Raw genomic sequence first — 15,995 nt, 5'->3', positions numbered from 1 at the left:
AGAAACATTCATCCACATACTTTCTGTGATCGGACGGCACGCAGCTGCTCAAGGAAGTTGCTGTGAAACATTCAAACTAAACCAGTGTTCGGTATTTAACAAGGCACAGCGTACCTGGCTGGCAAAGAAATGCCCGCTGATTTTCACAAAGACCTCGTCGTTCTCGTCTGGAGTTTGGTCCCGCGGTACGATGACTTCAGCACTTGTAAGGTTCTGCAGCTCGTTCACCTGTAAGAAAAGTCATCATCTTGCTTTGAATTTCACCTCCGGCAAACACGCATTACTCACCGAGGTGAACTGAAACGCCCTTTTCCCCAAAACCAAGCCAATAAAGTCCGATGCTTATTGTTAACGCCACGCAAGTTGATGAAACCTTCTTTTCCATCCTCGACCGTAACGCCGCTCAGTTGAAGCGTGTACTCACTGTTTTTCCGCCTTTACCAATGACCCTGCCAGCTGCAGTAGAGGGGACCTTGATGTGCGTCTCCAGTTTGACCTCCTCCTTTGCTGAGAAGAAGTTCTCCTCTTTCAGCTTCCCAAATATCCGACCTTGGGCCTGGAATAGAGGAATAATTCAAGTAGCTTTAAGTAGCTATTTTATAATAGTAAATAATAATTCAAGTAGCTATTTTACCTTGAAAAGGGTTCCATGTTGTGTTAAATAATTACATTTGATTGCATGTCTATGGACTCATTTATTTATTACCTTGAACTGAGACTCCGGGGTTCCAGTAATGACAACCATCCTTTCAGAAACATCTGGGCCCTCAGCTGGAGCAATCTGAGACACACACACACACACACACACACACACACACACACACACACACACACACACACACACACACACACACACACACACACACACACACACACACACACACACACACACACACACACACACACACACAGAGAATGGTTACGAAATGTGTCCAAAAGATGGAGATCTTTTACTGATCATTTTATGCATTTAACCACTGAAATATCTGAGAAGTCGTGTAATTCCTACAAATATTTAACTTTAAACTAAATTATGACAATTCCATGACCAGCTGTTCAATATCACCACACCGCGACGCTCATCTTATCAGCCTTCTCCTTTTTTTTGCCCGTAAATATCTAACATCCTCGGCTGTGGTCTGTGTCACCGTCACCCTCCGCGTGAAGCTCCTGAGGACGCGCCGCGTGCTGATCAGACGCGGTTTGACCTCTTTGCCCCCCCCCGCGAATCAAAAGTCTCCAACCCACTTTGATGGAAGCTCCGGCGAAGTGGGCGAGTTGTTTGATGTGCTGGCCTTTCTTGCCGATCAAGGCCCCGACCGCCTGAGTTGGAATAAAGAGGTAGACAACCTCCTGTTCTGGAGCCTGTTGCTGGAGGAAAAAAAAAACAAAAAACCCAGATGTTTCAGTACACGTTCACGAAACTCTGCCACTGACTGGGGCAAGGAAAGCCGAACTTCACTTTGAGTAAACAGCCCGCTGGGTTTGAGCGGAATATTTCCTATTCAGGCCGAGGGTTACCTTATGTTTTTCTTAGCATGGCAACACTCATGTACTCAGGGTTTATGAAGTGATTTTTTTATGAAGTCCTGGACAACTCTTGGCTAGAAAGTCTCCCTTCAGAAATATTTGTGGTGTTCTGGTGACTGGGTGAGGAATGCTTGACTCACTCAACATAGCCGCTGACTGAGAGGTTCTTATGGTCTCTTATTTATGTCCCCCATCCATCAGTTTTATATCTTTCTCTTGTTCTGTGGAGCCAGTCCTTTCCACGTTTTTTTTAAACATCATTTTCTTTGCAAAAAAACGTGCTTTCAACTATAAAAACACATTAATGTAGCTTAACAAAAAAAAACAAAAGATCTGTGGTCATGTCTTTGATCACCAAGGCAACATTGACTGGTACATACTGAGTGCTGGTGGGTGATGGCACTCGCTGGAGGGACGCCGTACAGGCCACTGAGATGTGAAGAGTGACTCTGAAAGTGAAGTGACAAGCAGGCCGTTCAGATGGCACGTTAAACCGACACGCGCACACACACACACACTCAACTCGAGCTCTCACAAGGGGGAATTCAGGGCATTAACTCACCGTGAGTCCCACGTTGACCTCCGTGACTACAAAGCACACAAATACGTTCTTGCACACAGCCTCACAGGCAGTGAGTCAGGACTTTGTTTTAAAGATGAAACTGACTCATCTCTGGGAAAGACAGGGGAATTCTGGCGGGTTCTAACTTTGTTGTGTTCAACATTATGCAGGAAGACCTGAGTCAACACTATGGTACTCCGGCGGGAAGTGGTTTACCATGTGCTGGAAACCAATCACTTTATCGGGGTCAAAAGGAGCTGTGCATGGTCGTTCTAAAAGAAGAGCTTCAAAGCGTCTCAGCGTTTTTCACCGTTATTTATGTCTGTGTGCAGAGGTTTAAAAAAAAAAAGAAAAGATCATACTCACAAAGAATGGGTTGTACCCCGCTGGCGCCATAGGGGGCGCTGCTCCACGTGGTCCAGCAGCCGGGGGCAGAACCGGCAAACCAGAGGAGAAGATGCCCAGAGCGTTCAGGTTCAAGCCTGGGATCAGGTTGGACTGTTGCTGTGCACAAGAAGACGGGCAGATTGTAACCACTAGTTGAAGGCTACAAGAAAATACATGAGAATTGAATTAAGGCTAATTTTCTAAAGAAAAAACATGCTGATATTGTGAGGAGCACACGCCATTAAACAGAGCTGTGGTATTTCCTTTTGCATGAAGATGCTGACTAATGACTAACAGAAAAAGCAAATCATTGCAGTCAGCACAACGCCTACTGCAAATAAATGATGAAAGACAAATATGAGGGAAATGGGTCTCTTTTATTTTTAAAGTATAAAAAAAGTCCTCTAAATGAATCCAAATTCCAATTTTCATGATTTTATCTCTATCAACTGTGAGATAAGAAAGAAGATGGACAGTAACAACTATGATAATCCAATAATATTAAAATGAGTGTTTTTAGTTTCTTCATTATAAGCAAATGCTACTTTGCTGTAAACTGAATCAAATTTATTGGGATTTGATTGTTGTTCAGACAAAACAAGCTATTATTTGAACATAATGAATTAAGAAAATAATTAGCGGATTAATAATGATATTAACAGCTAATTGCTTGTTTTCTTAACTGTTCCTTGACTGATAGTCAAGTGTATTTTATTTGTGTATTTTGTCACTTTTCTAAACAAATCATGTACCGGATAAAGCGAAGGATCAAATGATCCTCCTTCTTAAGGGAGAATGAAGTATTTAAAAAGCTACTTGACCACCACAAGGAAACGTGGTGGCGCGACAAAAACATTTCTCCCTCAAAGTCAAAGTCAGTTATTCCGTGTTTTGACACGAGACATGAGGCCGCCGCTCACTTCCTTGTTCCCGGTGCGCTTTGTGTAATATCCACAGTGTCTCACTAGATGGCCCTCACCGCTCACCGTAGAGACGCCGCTCGGGCCCGACAGGTGCCGCCGCTTCTCCCCTGCCGGGACGATTTAACCGCCCGCTGCCAGGCACTTCTCCTGATTATTTCTGAGCCAATAATGGTCCGGTCAAAACGCGCCACGGCGAGAGAAAAAAAAAAGCAGATAGTTTCGATCTCAGCTCTGAGTAACTGCTGCTCATCGCGCGCAGCCTCATTACGGCGAACGCAGCGGCCGTCCCCGTGTTATAGGGGAGTGTGATATCATCACCGGTGATGTCATCGGGGCAGAGGGAGAGAGCGGCCTGCGCATATCACATGGATACTGGGAAGCGCAGTGTGCCACAGCAGGAACACACACACACACACACACACACACACACACACACACAGACGCGTGCGCAGCGGGCAAGCGAGCGTGAGTCAGAGGCTGCGTGAAACACACACACACACAGACGTACGCTGTAGTCAAAGACTCAGTGATGAGCCATTCAGCTATCGTTTACTGTGATCCGTTTACCAAGCAGACGACAGCTGGTATTACTAACGCCGGTGGTAACTGAATGGGGAGGCGATATGAGCCCCCCCCCCCCCGCCGCGTGTCACCACGGCGTTGTTCACGTGTCAGTCTGCGCGAGTCAAACGCCGAGGAAGGCCTGCAGATGGTGACCTTTGAGCTTGGCTTACGTTTACAGCAGCGATGTCGTTCTCGTAGGCTTCCCTCAGTTTCTTCATGATCTCCACCTCGGCTTTACAACTCGCCTCCAAGCTGCCCTTCACCATGATGGTCCTCTCGGGGTTGTAAAGGGTTAATTCTTGTAACCTGAGAGGGAAAATGCACACAGACACACAAACATAAATATGTATGTGGAACTACAAATACAGAGGGCAGGAACACTCACGTTGTGCATTTCCTGACAGGCTTGGATGTGACTGAGCAGATTTTAATTGCATTTCCCGTCTTTGTGTTTATCCAACTTAAGTGTTGTTGAAGGCTGCGTCATCTCCACCAAGAAGTAACATTACTTTTTTTTTTCCTCCTTCTTTCCAGCAAACAGTTTTGCTTCAGTTTTGCATTAAGTTGGAGGACACAGAAGAGGACAAAGGGATAATGAAAACTGAGGCAGCGGATTGTACAATCCAAATTGCTTCCCACAATGCAGCACGATGGGGTTTCAAAAGCACCCCGTACACATTGCATCATCCCAGCATTCAGAAAAACCTCCCAGCCGCAATAAAAAACATGCGTGTTCACACAACTTAAGAGGTTGGATATTGGTAATAACTTCCTAATTAAATAAATGGGAAACACAGACATATTTTGAACCCCACGCCATCAATTTAGCGGTTTCTTTGCCCGGAGTAAGATGGCAGTACTCCTCCAGAGACACGCTACAGAACACATAACTCAGCGCTCTTTGCAGCTTTAGCATTGCACTCCCGATGACAGGTAAACACATCTGCATGCGAAGGCTTCGCTCTTCAAACAACTGCTCTGCCCATCTCAAGGTCAGGATGTGAACATCAGTAGAGATGAGAAGAGATCAAATAGATTCATCAATCCTCTGCACCGTATGTGGCAAATAATGAGCTAATCTACAGGTTTGTTACACTTTAAAACCATGGCTTTTTACATTTTGCCCAGGGAGCAATTAGGGGTTAGGTGTCTTGCTCAGGGAAGAAGACGGTAAACACATGTCAAAAGTGGGGTTCGAACCCACACCTCCAATTGGAGACCAGAAGTCTCTTCACTGCGGACAGAGCCGATCCTTAAGTCTGGCGCCTTAGACCACTCGGCCACCCTGACATCCTCTGAAAGCAGAGACGATCTATTCTCTCGTCGGCGTGGGTGGAGGACGCGAACATCACATGACCAATAATGTTGAATGTGCCGATCGCCTCTTTTCAAAAGGACCCTCTCCTCCTCTCATTACCTCTCTGCCCAGAGCTCACACAGACGCAGGCAATTCATTAGCCCCAAATGAACAAAGGTCTGTGAACACGGCCCGTTAAACGGGGGGGGGGGGATCACCAGCGCTCTGACACCAGTGTGTAAGCTACAATTCACATTTCTGTCTCAAACAACTCGCTTAAGTGGAATCACATGCCAAGTGGTTGATGAGCATGTTTTTTAGAATGGGGTGGAAAAGTTGGAATGGCAGCCTGTAGAGTGTGTGTGTGTGTGTGTGTGTGTGTGTGTGTGTGTGTGTGAGAGAGAGAGAGAAAGGCAGGAGCGGCGACTTACGAGGAGATGCCTATCTTGGTCCCTGTCTCCTCCTCAATCTTCTTCAGGTTGCGGCCCTCCTTCCCAATCAGCCGGCCCACCAGGCTGTTGTGGGCGAGGATCTTCAGAGGGATGTCCTCCGTCCTAGACACACGCAGACACACACACACTGAGCTCTCAGGTAACAGAAGGTAAATGCTGAGGAGTGTCACTGAGGTTGCGTGAATCTGGACCGCTCACCACAAATGTTAAGAAACCAGCAATTTATTTCCTGCTGTAAGGAGACACTAATACGTCAGTTTACAGTGAACACAGAACTGTTGCAACAACCAAAGCTTTGGGTAATCGGAGAAGAGAAGAACAGACTAGAATCACATTTTGCAAACATATTTTTGCATATTCAGGACTTGTATGCAGTGTTGAAGGGTCTCACAGTGGATTCATTTTCTTCTCCTTGCTGTTGAGGTTGGTGGGCATCAAGGGCTTTGGCTAAAACTAATTCAGATTTCTCGATTGTGTGTTTTGTAGACTGATGTAGACTGATGGTCTGAATACTCATTTATGATATGACAATGTATTTTTAGAATATAATATAATATACTATTTGGATCAATTTGAGCTTTTCTTTGAAGGTAATTTATCTGGAAATGCTTTTAAACACAATAAAACCAAAACTACCTCACGTCTCAGACCTTATTCTCTACTCCATACTTCATTAAAAAAATGCATGGTTCTCTCCAGGATACCTTTAAGAGAGTAATAGAAAATAACCAATGAAAATAAAGCATTACTTGGAACACCCAGGTTTATGTGCGAGTGTGTGTGTGTGTGGATGGGGACATGCTATTAGGGGCAGGAGGAGCGTACTGTGTGTGTGATCTATATTCCCATTTTGTGGCACAATTGTGGGGTGTTAATGAGAATTAATGTTGTGGTGGAGGATAATCAGAGGCTGCAGGTTTCTTTTGGGCTGTGTGTGTGTGTGTGTGTGTGTGTGTGTGTGTGTGTGTGTGTGTGTGTGTGTGTGTGTGTGTGTGTGTGTGTGTGTGTGTGTGTGTGTGTGTGTGTGTGTGTGTGTGTGTGTGTGTGTGTGTGTGTGTGTATTTAGGGGGAGGCAGTTTGTGGCACGTAATAATCTGTACGTCTTTATCTTTTCTGTAAGGTGGAATTAGTTTAGGGGGGAGCGGAGTAAGGAGAGATGACCGTGTTGTGTGTTTGGGGAGCACGTTTAGGGGGTTTGGGTTTTACTGGGTGTAAAAAAACACTATAAAGGTGTGAGACGGACGGCTTCACGTGTTCATTTCTGAATGTCTGCCTTCTCGCTGAGAATTAAATGAGACGATCGATGCCACTCTGTGCAGTGAATAGAAAACCACAGCCAGCAGCCGATTAGTTCAGCGCTGCATAAAATCTGTTCTAAAACAATACACCTCGCAGTACCCGTTAACCAATTAAGACAGAAGAACAAGCAAATTGTTTAGCAGTTTTATGCAGATAATACTAATTATATAAAAAGGCAGATTAGCCGTTTCCCCAGTTTTAGACCCGAATTCCTCTAGATGTCCAGAGATTGCCAGGAATCAAAATGTGAGATATGAGTCAATGCTGAAATAATGTGTGAATGAACAGGAGCCCGAAGTGATACAAAACACTTGGCAGGAGAGATCTAAAGAAAAAAAATAGCCTTCAACTGACAACTCTAAGTGTAAAGTTTCCTAGAATTCAAGTGGAAAACACTTTGGTGTTTCAATGAATTTAAAGGTATTTTTCAGACATGTAGCCCTTAGATTTCAAACACACGCTGCGTGTTGATGCTTTGAAAGGGGCAGCGTCTTGTCGAAGGTGTCAAGCCCGATTAGACAAGTTGGCCTCGTTTTCTCAAATGCTAAGCTGCGATCACGTGTTAGCCTACGCTAAGTGTGTCGTGTGCAGCGTGTTTACTGTGCCGGTGGGCCAAGCGATAGAATGCACGGCGAGATTAAAAGGTGTGCATGCAGGTTAAAAGGATAAGATTACAGCCCTGCAGACATTATGGCTAATCTCTCCGTGGAGGCGTTTGCATGCTCTGCATAAGCAACGCAGGTCCGCGGCTGCATTCATGCGTGTTTGTGCGCGTCCACGGGGAAAGACTCACGTCTTGGTCTCGCTGGCTTCCTTCTGCATGATGTCCAGGATCATGCGGCAGGCGGAGGAGCAGCCATCGGGAGTAGAGTGGATGGTGATGGGCTTTTCTGCCGCACCTGCGTTTTCCTTCCGATGGATGTCCACTCTGAGGGAGGGAGGGAGACAATCGGAGTGAAGTCCACTTGCATTGTGTGTTGAGTAAGGTATTAAAAAGAGACAACTCACTTTAAAGTTGCCCCTTTTTAAAATTGAACTCGAAACTTAAAGCTTAAGCTTCATCGTGTGCTTTCCTGCATCAAATCTCAGACTATTGTTTTTCAAAGGCGAGCTTCAATAAAAACAAAGCCAAAAGGGGCCAATTCATTCAAGCCTCTGCAAATAAAGGGCGGAGCCTCTTGAGAAGTTTACAAAATGATTTAACAAAGCAGGAGAGACACCAGACGAGCTGATCAGATGAAGCTTACTTGGACTGCGTCTGTTTGGTGACGTTCTTGATGGTGAGGCCCTCCTTGCCAATGATGGCTCCCACAAACTGAGTAGGCACAAGCATGCGCAGGGGGAAGTCGTGTTGTCTGGTACGCGGGGCGCCGAAGTCTCCCGAGGGCCCGGCCTGACTGCCGCCCTGGTCTCGGGACGAGCGGCCCCCGCGCCGCGTGCGGGGAGCCTGGTCGGGCGGAGCGGCCTCCATGTCCACGATGTATGACACCTTGAAAGAGTAGTCGTCCAGCTGGTGTCCCGTTAACTTCTCGATCGCTCTGAGGGGGGAAGGAATAAGGGGTATGAGGCAATAACAATAAAACCACGGGTCTAATTGTCAATATAGAACTTGTTTATTATATTATACTTAACGTAAAACGACAGAATCTAACTTTTTGAGATAAACTTCCTGGTGACCTCCGTTATTTTTAACGTTAATCCACTGCGGGCGCCTTTTAAAAAAAAAAAAAAAAAGGGGTGGGGGGGATTGGCCCCGCCTCTTGTGGATAAACTTTTTAACCCAACAAAGTACAGGGATAAGTATGTAAACAAGGCTGCTGGTCTGTGAAAACACTTGGCTGACTTGGATTCTTTATTGGCTCTGCTTACTCTTTAGCTTCCTCCTTGGTTGCGTACGTAACATTCACCACCGCTGTTTCTGTATCCGTGTTCACTGTGGAACGAAAAGAAAAAGCATGAGACAAATTGTTGTTGCCGAAGGTGAGTGAGACGAATTGCCCAGGTTTCCGTGGTGACCCCAAAAGAGCCTCTTAACTGTGTGAATCCATTGCAGGCATCACCCCACTGGCTTCCCTCCAGACCAAGCAGCTGCCTTTACGGACAGCGGACGCTCCACACAAAAGCCTCGGCTGCCATTTGCACAATAACAGATTTAAATTGGACACGACGGCCTAAGCGAAGCAGGTTTATCGGTGATGAAGTGCAACCACTGGGTCACACTTGGGGGAGACTCGTGGCTTCGCAGTGCTGCTCAGAGCTCTGATTCCCACGGGGGTCACACATGCTTTAACGGATTGCATTGTGGGTGGACTGAGGTGTCCTCCGTACAGCGCATGCAATGTTGAAACAATCTCACGATGAGTCAATTTTTGATCGCAACTATTTTGATAAAGAATCATTTATCAATTTTCAAGCCAAAATGACAAACATTTAGGAGACTTTCCAGCGAGGATAAATGGTATATCATTTGACTGTGTACTACCAATAACCGATAACGGAGTAGTGTGGCAAAAAAGAAAAAAAGCACATCACGAGCCTTTTATATTAAATGCTTTTTTGAAAGCACTTCCTCTGTCTGACCAGACAATGGCATCTGTGCTCTGCCACCGAAGGATCTTCTTCGTTGGTAAAATGGCAAAATGATAAAATCAACAAAGAAGCCACTGTTCTTTGATCAGGAAGCCTGCTCAAAAACATCCGCTACAGATGCTTTAGATTTCTCAGAAAATAAAGTAATGCCATAGGAATTTTTTGTTTTGTTTTTAAAAAGCGGTAGAAATAAAATTATTTATCACATGCGGTTTCTCTGTCGGTGAAAACAAAAAACTTGAAAACCCTTCGAGTGCGCTGCGGACAGCATGTTTGGAAGGGTTCAAATCGGTGAGAGTGCCCCGCTGACTTAGTGAGGGTGAATGGGCAGAGCCTGGCATGGCGCCCGGCCCCAGCGTTCACAGCCAGCTCTGCCCGGCCCCGCCCTCGCCACGGGCGGCCTCCGCCACGCCACACAAGAGCCCGGCGCTCCAAAAACCTCCCCTCGCAGCCAGAGCGCGCAGAGGTGGGCAGGGAAGAAGCGACAGACGGACAGGAAGTTGGACGGAGAGACACAGAAAAGCGGCCGCCGCGGGGGAAGCGACATCACCGAGCGAGCTGTCGCTCACGCACCGATGGGCCGGACTGGAAAAAAAAAAAAAAAAAAAAGGCCGGCGCTCCGCTGGCATCGGCCACGGCACGAGATGAAGTGGGCCGCGTCACGGCGGCGTCTGGGAAACTCTGAGAGGAGTAATCTCTGTGCAGGGTTCTCTTTTAGCACCTGTCATGACTACAGTGGGTGGTAGTTGGAGTTGGCTGCTTTGACACACAGAGAGACACACTGTGTGTGTCTGCAGAGTAGTCTATGAATGTTTAGCTGTCTACACACACACACACACACACACACACACGTGTCCAAGTCGTAGACGAGCGCACACACAGGGACAAATAAACTCCCTCAGACGGTGCAAAAGCCTCACGCTGTCCTCCCCCAAAGCACCTTCACAAAACAGACACAGACATTCAGACACCCACACACACACACACACACATACATACATACATATAGAAACATTTCCGCTGGACTTTTGCCATGTCTGCCAACTTCAGTCCATACACTGAGACCAATACGCGGTGCTTGTTATGCGAATCAAACGCTGCTTCCTCTGGATCAAACTTACATGACACACATGCACATGATGATAAAGACTGATTTACATGCAAAGATGGGTTATGCTCAGATGATGGGCGTGTGGGATGGTGGGAACAAGGAGGTCGAGTCACACAAGAGACTTGATTCACTGGGAGGTCTGTGTGTGTGTGTGTGTGTGTGTGTGTGTGTGTGTGTGTGTTGCTAAATAGAGGAATGTGCATTGAAAAGCTTGAGCCGGATGATGATGTGATGTGAATAAAACAGGAAGGACAAGAGGTCCGTACCTTGTTCCACATTTTCTACAGTGCCATACTGCGCCAGAAGGCCGTCCAAAACCTGAGGGAGAGAGGAGAGCGGCGGTTAGACACGCAACTACGGCTGCTGAAAACCACCTTGCGTACACACGTACACACACACACACACACACACACACACACACACACACACACGTCAATAGAGGAACTACGTAGCAAGTGGAAGTACACTGAAATTGACAATCCCTTAGAGATTTGTAGTGAATAATCAGAAGTTTACACAGTTGTTTGTGATTGAAGGTCTCTCCCGCTGTTTCCTAGCAACCAATTTACACAAACATGCATTTCACAATTTGACACATCTGAAAAAAATCTGATTTTGTAACTTTGTAGGGAGTTGATAAATCCTTATTAGGATGTTAAATTATTTATTAAAAACGACTGCCTGTAACTACCACCTACTAATGTTAATTTAGAGGACAAGTTTAAAGAATCGGTATAAATAAAAAACGATGACGTTTTAATACATATTAGATGGTTTTCTTGTGCTTTTGAAAGCTGTTTTAGGTCATTTCATTTAGCTGTGTCTTCTTCAGTTCCATTCCAAATTATGATACATAGGAAATACCGTAAAAATTATGTTATACTTGATATTGATGTAAAAAGACAAACCATCCATTTATCTATAACGGAGTATTGGAGGGTTTACACTACACGTACGTATATATGCCATGGTTCTATATCTGTCAATGAAAGATTACATTAATGTCAATATTTTTATACTCCTGATCGGAAAAATGCAGATACAGTCGCTGCGCTGACAAACGGGGGAATCGGCGTGCCTGTTAACGGAGACGCGCACAGCTAGACAGCGGCGCGGTTGCAGATATTAACGCACAGACACATTGACCGAGTAACAAACACTGACAAAGACATGAGCGTACGCGTGCATCCAGAGACTCGGGGCTGCAGAGAACACAGTATGGTGACTTATGGTCTGCAGACGGTGGTTTCTGTGCTACCTGGTGCTTGACTGGGCATCACACACACACACACACACACACACACACACACACACACACACACACAGACAAACAACTGACCTCCCACTGTAGATGAGGGGGAATGTTCCGGATCTGGATCTTCCGACTCCTGCAGAGATGAGAGACACAGACTGAGTGGATTTAGGAGACCTGAACCACACGCACTCACTCACACACTTACAGAGTTACGGTCTTACGTTGAGTTGTGTACAGAAAAGCCAAAGTCATTTACAGAACAGACATTGGACAGCTGAGGAGCGGGGATTCAGAGATGTGCGCAGAGAGTCAGTGTCCTCTTCACTTTGTCAAACACCCACAGCTCATTAGACAGAATCATCACGCCGTGTGCAGGGGGACATGTTTACTGGACTCTCAATAACACCCTGCTCAGCCAAAAGTCCCACTACGAGACGTTGAACTGACACAGAGCATGAGGATAAGTAGAGTGTGAGGGAAATTACTGTGATAAATCCAACAACAATGATGACGCATAATTGGATGAACCAAAAGCAATTTTTGAGAGATTGTTAGAAAATGACAAATATCTATAATTTATTTGTCCCACCTGCAAGAAAGAAAATGCTTGGGAAATAATAGTTGTATGACTCTCCCATTATTATAGTACTTTATGAATCATCTTATGAAGACGTTTGTATAACTATAAGAATACATTATATCAGCAGAAGTGCATGACGCATTGTTAGTGGTTATAAAGCATTGTATCGTTAGAGTAAAAAAATAAAACCCGAAAAGAGAAAGGCAGTCACAAAAAAATACCAATATTAACTAATAAAACAAGATGTATCAAGATGAAAATAATTGGAACGAGGTAGTTTTAAGGAGTTCTTCATCTAAACACGTCAGGGAAGGCAGCGATGCAGATGCACGAGTGTGACAGCGTCCCTCTCCGGCCGCTCGCTTTCAGGATCCGGAGCTTCCACGTGGGGCCTCCGCTCTCTCTGCCGAGCGTGTCAGCTCAGACTGCACGGCCACACAAACCGCCCGCTGACCACAGGCTGTTAACAACTACATTAACGTGACAGAGTCCAGCTCCGCTGCGAGAGCCGCTGATTTACAAAGCAGAGAGGCTGGCGGAGAAAGAAAAAAAAAAAGAAACCACACTGCGGAGAAACCGTATCCCCCAAAAAACACAATTTAAGAGCTATTAGGAGCACAGAAGTAACGTGGAGGGAAGGTTATAAAGAAGTGGTGGAGCCTGCATATTCGCTGTGCATCAGGTGCTACACACTAAAGGCACATCTCCATCTAGCTTTGCCATCTTTCTATCTGTATCTGAAAAAAAAGGGGGAGGAGGGGGCTGCGAGTCAGACTTTCCTGTTATTAGGAGGGTGAGAGGACCGAGTCGGCAGCTGCACGTGAATGAATGACTCTTTCTGATTGTGCTGAAGAGAAACACAGTCGCATCCATCTTGATTATTGTTAGAACATAATAGAATAGCAACAAAATAGACTGCTGTCATTGAATAAGTAAGCATGAGGGAAGAAAGTGAGAGGGAAAATAGTAGTAGGCAGTAGTAACTAAAAAGAAGCATATGCTTCCATATATATAGATAGATAGATAGATAGATAGATAGATAGATAGATAGATAGATAGATAGATAGATAAAAAGGGAAAAATGAGTCAGGTCAGGTCAATCAGCGGACGCAGAAGACCGAAAAACAACTATTCCCGGCGAGTACGGTGGCCTGCGAGCTTTCTCTCACTGATGGCGGTTTAATGCGAGTGGCTCGATGAAAGATCTCTCTTGGCAACCGGTATCCAAACAGAAGTAAGCCAATAGAAAACAGCGTGTACCACAAAAAGACATGTTTTTTTTTTTTTTAAACATAGTAAAACAACCTCTTGCTGTCCAAAAGCAGCTAATAGCTGAAAAGGGTTTGGCCAACTCCACGCCTCAAAGCAGCCCCAAACGCTGGCCTCCCCGAGCCCACTAATAAAGAAACTAAAAGATCCTGTGTTCAAGTAGCCCAGTGGATTCACACGGCCCAGTCCTCCATTGTTTTTTCCCCAATGGATTTGCCAGTTGATGTTGGCCTGCAGACGCTGAGCTGCAGCTTGAAAACGTTTAAAGGCCTCTTGCACCGTGTGTCATCCTGAAACACGCGCGACAGACGCCGAGTGGACATCCTTCGGAAAAACGGACAGGTCCCATTTCTCGGTATGCCTGTGGGCGCCGGCTCACCATAGGGATCGCTGTTTTCTGTCCCCGTCTGTCTCCGGCGTAGGGAGAGGCCCGTGATTTGACCGCCAAGCCAGATTCCTTGTATGTCTAGCATATTTAGGTAATAAATGTTCCAGATTCCTGATACAAAATATCCTACTCTCTGTAGTGTGTTAAGTCCACTTGCAAACATCAACTGCCATCAGGTTGTGTGAGTTGCGTTATAATCCTGGCGCACATCGAGCAGCGTGCTTCTGCTGATATCGGTTTGTTTCTTTCCCATATGTCCAAAATGAGCCTCCGAGAGGCCGGACAGAGGGGTGGGAAAGAGAGTATTTATAAAAACGGCGGAGTTATACATTGAAAAACTATTTTCCTACACTTTAGTTACCTTTATCTGACACTGTTGAAAGTGCAGGATTATTATTATAGTGCTTGAATAAAGTACTGTACCGTATAACATTGCACATTGTGGTGTAGTGTACTTTATGCACTCCATAGACGCATGTAGTGTTCAGGAGGATCTATTGTCTGAAATTAAATATGAAATTAAGAAACGAATGAGTCTGAAAAGTGATGCCGATGAAGACGTGCCTTAACCTTGCATTTATTCTGATGGCCATTTGAGATTGGCTCCTTGGGTCGAAATGTATAGAAGTCCATTAGAAAGACTTTCACCATGAGAAAATTATTTTTTTCTTACAGGATTTATTGTTTAGGAATCGTCATTTGCTTCTGTGACAATGGAAAGGAGGGAATCTTGCAAAATCTGTCAGTATTCACGGCACAAAATGGCTCTTAAATCGGTCATAAATTCGGTTTTTAAAAAGTCCCTCACATCGTTAGGAATCGCCACACATAAATCAGAGCACTTTCCGATACCTTTTGGACTTCCTTGATTGAGGGAAAAAAAAAAAATCAATCCCTTTTCTTTTATTTTCACAGAAACTCCCAGGACATTTCCTTCTGTCGACTGAGCCTTTCCCCGCCCGCTCCGTGCGGAGGTCGACGCTGTCATAGATCAGCTGCTCCCGGACGAGGAGGCTCCGCCTCAGGACCAACCAAAAAGGCGTCCTTAATAGCCGCTCAGTCCACTGGACCCAACCGGAGCGCGCTGCCTTCACCCTTCTGCACACCGCAGACAGAAACCTCACGCCAAATTATTTCTACATTTCTAGTTCACCTGGCGGATAATGCTTTTTCTCTCCGTGTAGCTTCCAAACTGCTTTGCTGCCTCTGAAAGCTCGGCGGCGGCCGCAGGAATTCCACATCCGTCCCGAAACCGTCCCGATGAAAGACTCAATGTCACACGCGGGATAATTGCTGACTTTCAAACTGAAAAATTATGTGGTGTTCGTTGCTGTCATGCTTGTGGAGATAAAAATAGAAAACCTCTCCCTTCATAAATCACACTGGAGGCATGCAATAATGCACTTATTACCCGATCATATTACCGAGCCGGTGCTACGCACTGGCCAAGCACCACTAATGTGTCCGCTTCCTTTCTGTGTGAGGGTCTAACGTTTCAGCTGCATGTGCATGTATGTGAGCCCTCACATCCTCAGCTCAAAGCTGGGAAATACATGTTGTTACTCCTTTACAACTCACTGCAACCACAGATGATACAAGGTCTGATATGCACCATCAGACATGGGGCAGTTTGAGGGATTTGATCAAATACTCCGGTGGTCCTTATTCACCAACCACAGACTCGTCTAATCTAAATTAATCCAATCTCTAGCTTTGACCCGTAAGCTCTTAAGCGCTTAAATACCCTGAAATCTCAGAGAGGAAGCGACAAGTCGACAATATTCAGAAG

The 15,995-nt window shown here is 45.6% G+C and overlaps 1 protein-coding gene and 1 non-coding gene across 4 annotated transcripts in view; both read right to left on the bottom strand.

Annotated features, from left to right (window-relative positions):
- Positions 1–15,995, bottom strand: part of igf2bp2a (insulin-like growth factor 2 mRNA binding protein 2a) — a 36,897-nt gene that overhangs the window by 4,771 nt on the left and 16,131 nt on the right. For all 3 annotated transcript variants that reach the window (XM_040200589.2, XM_040200592.2, XM_040200591.2), the window contains exons 3-15: positions 12,054–12,102; positions 10,981–11,032; positions 8,884–8,947; positions 8,262–8,552; positions 7,808–7,942; positions 5,695–5,817; positions 4,137–4,272; positions 2,459–2,596; positions 1,911–1,979; positions 1,249–1,371; positions 707–781; positions 425–556; positions 115–228 (exon numbers count right to left, since the gene is read on the bottom strand). In XM_040200589.2, coding sequence (XP_040056523.2) covers positions 115–228; positions 425–556; positions 707–781; positions 1,249–1,371; positions 1,911–1,979; positions 2,459–2,596; positions 4,137–4,272; positions 5,695–5,817; positions 7,808–7,942; positions 8,262–8,552; positions 8,884–8,947; positions 10,981–11,032; positions 12,054–12,102 — 1,501 coding nt within the window. The remainder of the gene's footprint in view (positions 1–114; positions 229–424; positions 557–706; positions 782–1,248; positions 1,372–1,910; positions 1,980–2,458; positions 2,597–4,136; positions 4,273–5,694; positions 5,818–7,807; positions 7,943–8,261; positions 8,553–8,883; positions 8,948–10,980; positions 11,033–12,053; positions 12,103–15,995) is intronic.
- Positions 5,146–5,256, bottom strand: trnal-uaa (transfer RNA leucine (anticodon UAA)). Its single transcript has 2 exons — positions 5,219–5,256; positions 5,146–5,191 (listed from the first exon to the last, which is right to left on the bottom strand). It is a non-coding gene; the product is annotated as a tRNA-Leu (tRNA).

The sequence above is a fragment of the Gasterosteus aculeatus genome, chromosome 16 (assembly GCF_964276395.1).
Source record: "Gasterosteus aculeatus chromosome 16, fGasAcu3.hap1.1, whole genome shotgun sequence".
Classification (NCBI taxonomy): Eukaryota; Metazoa; Chordata; class Actinopteri; order Perciformes; family Gasterosteidae; genus Gasterosteus; species Gasterosteus aculeatus.
This window is presented reverse-complemented; position numbering and strand designations above follow the sequence as displayed.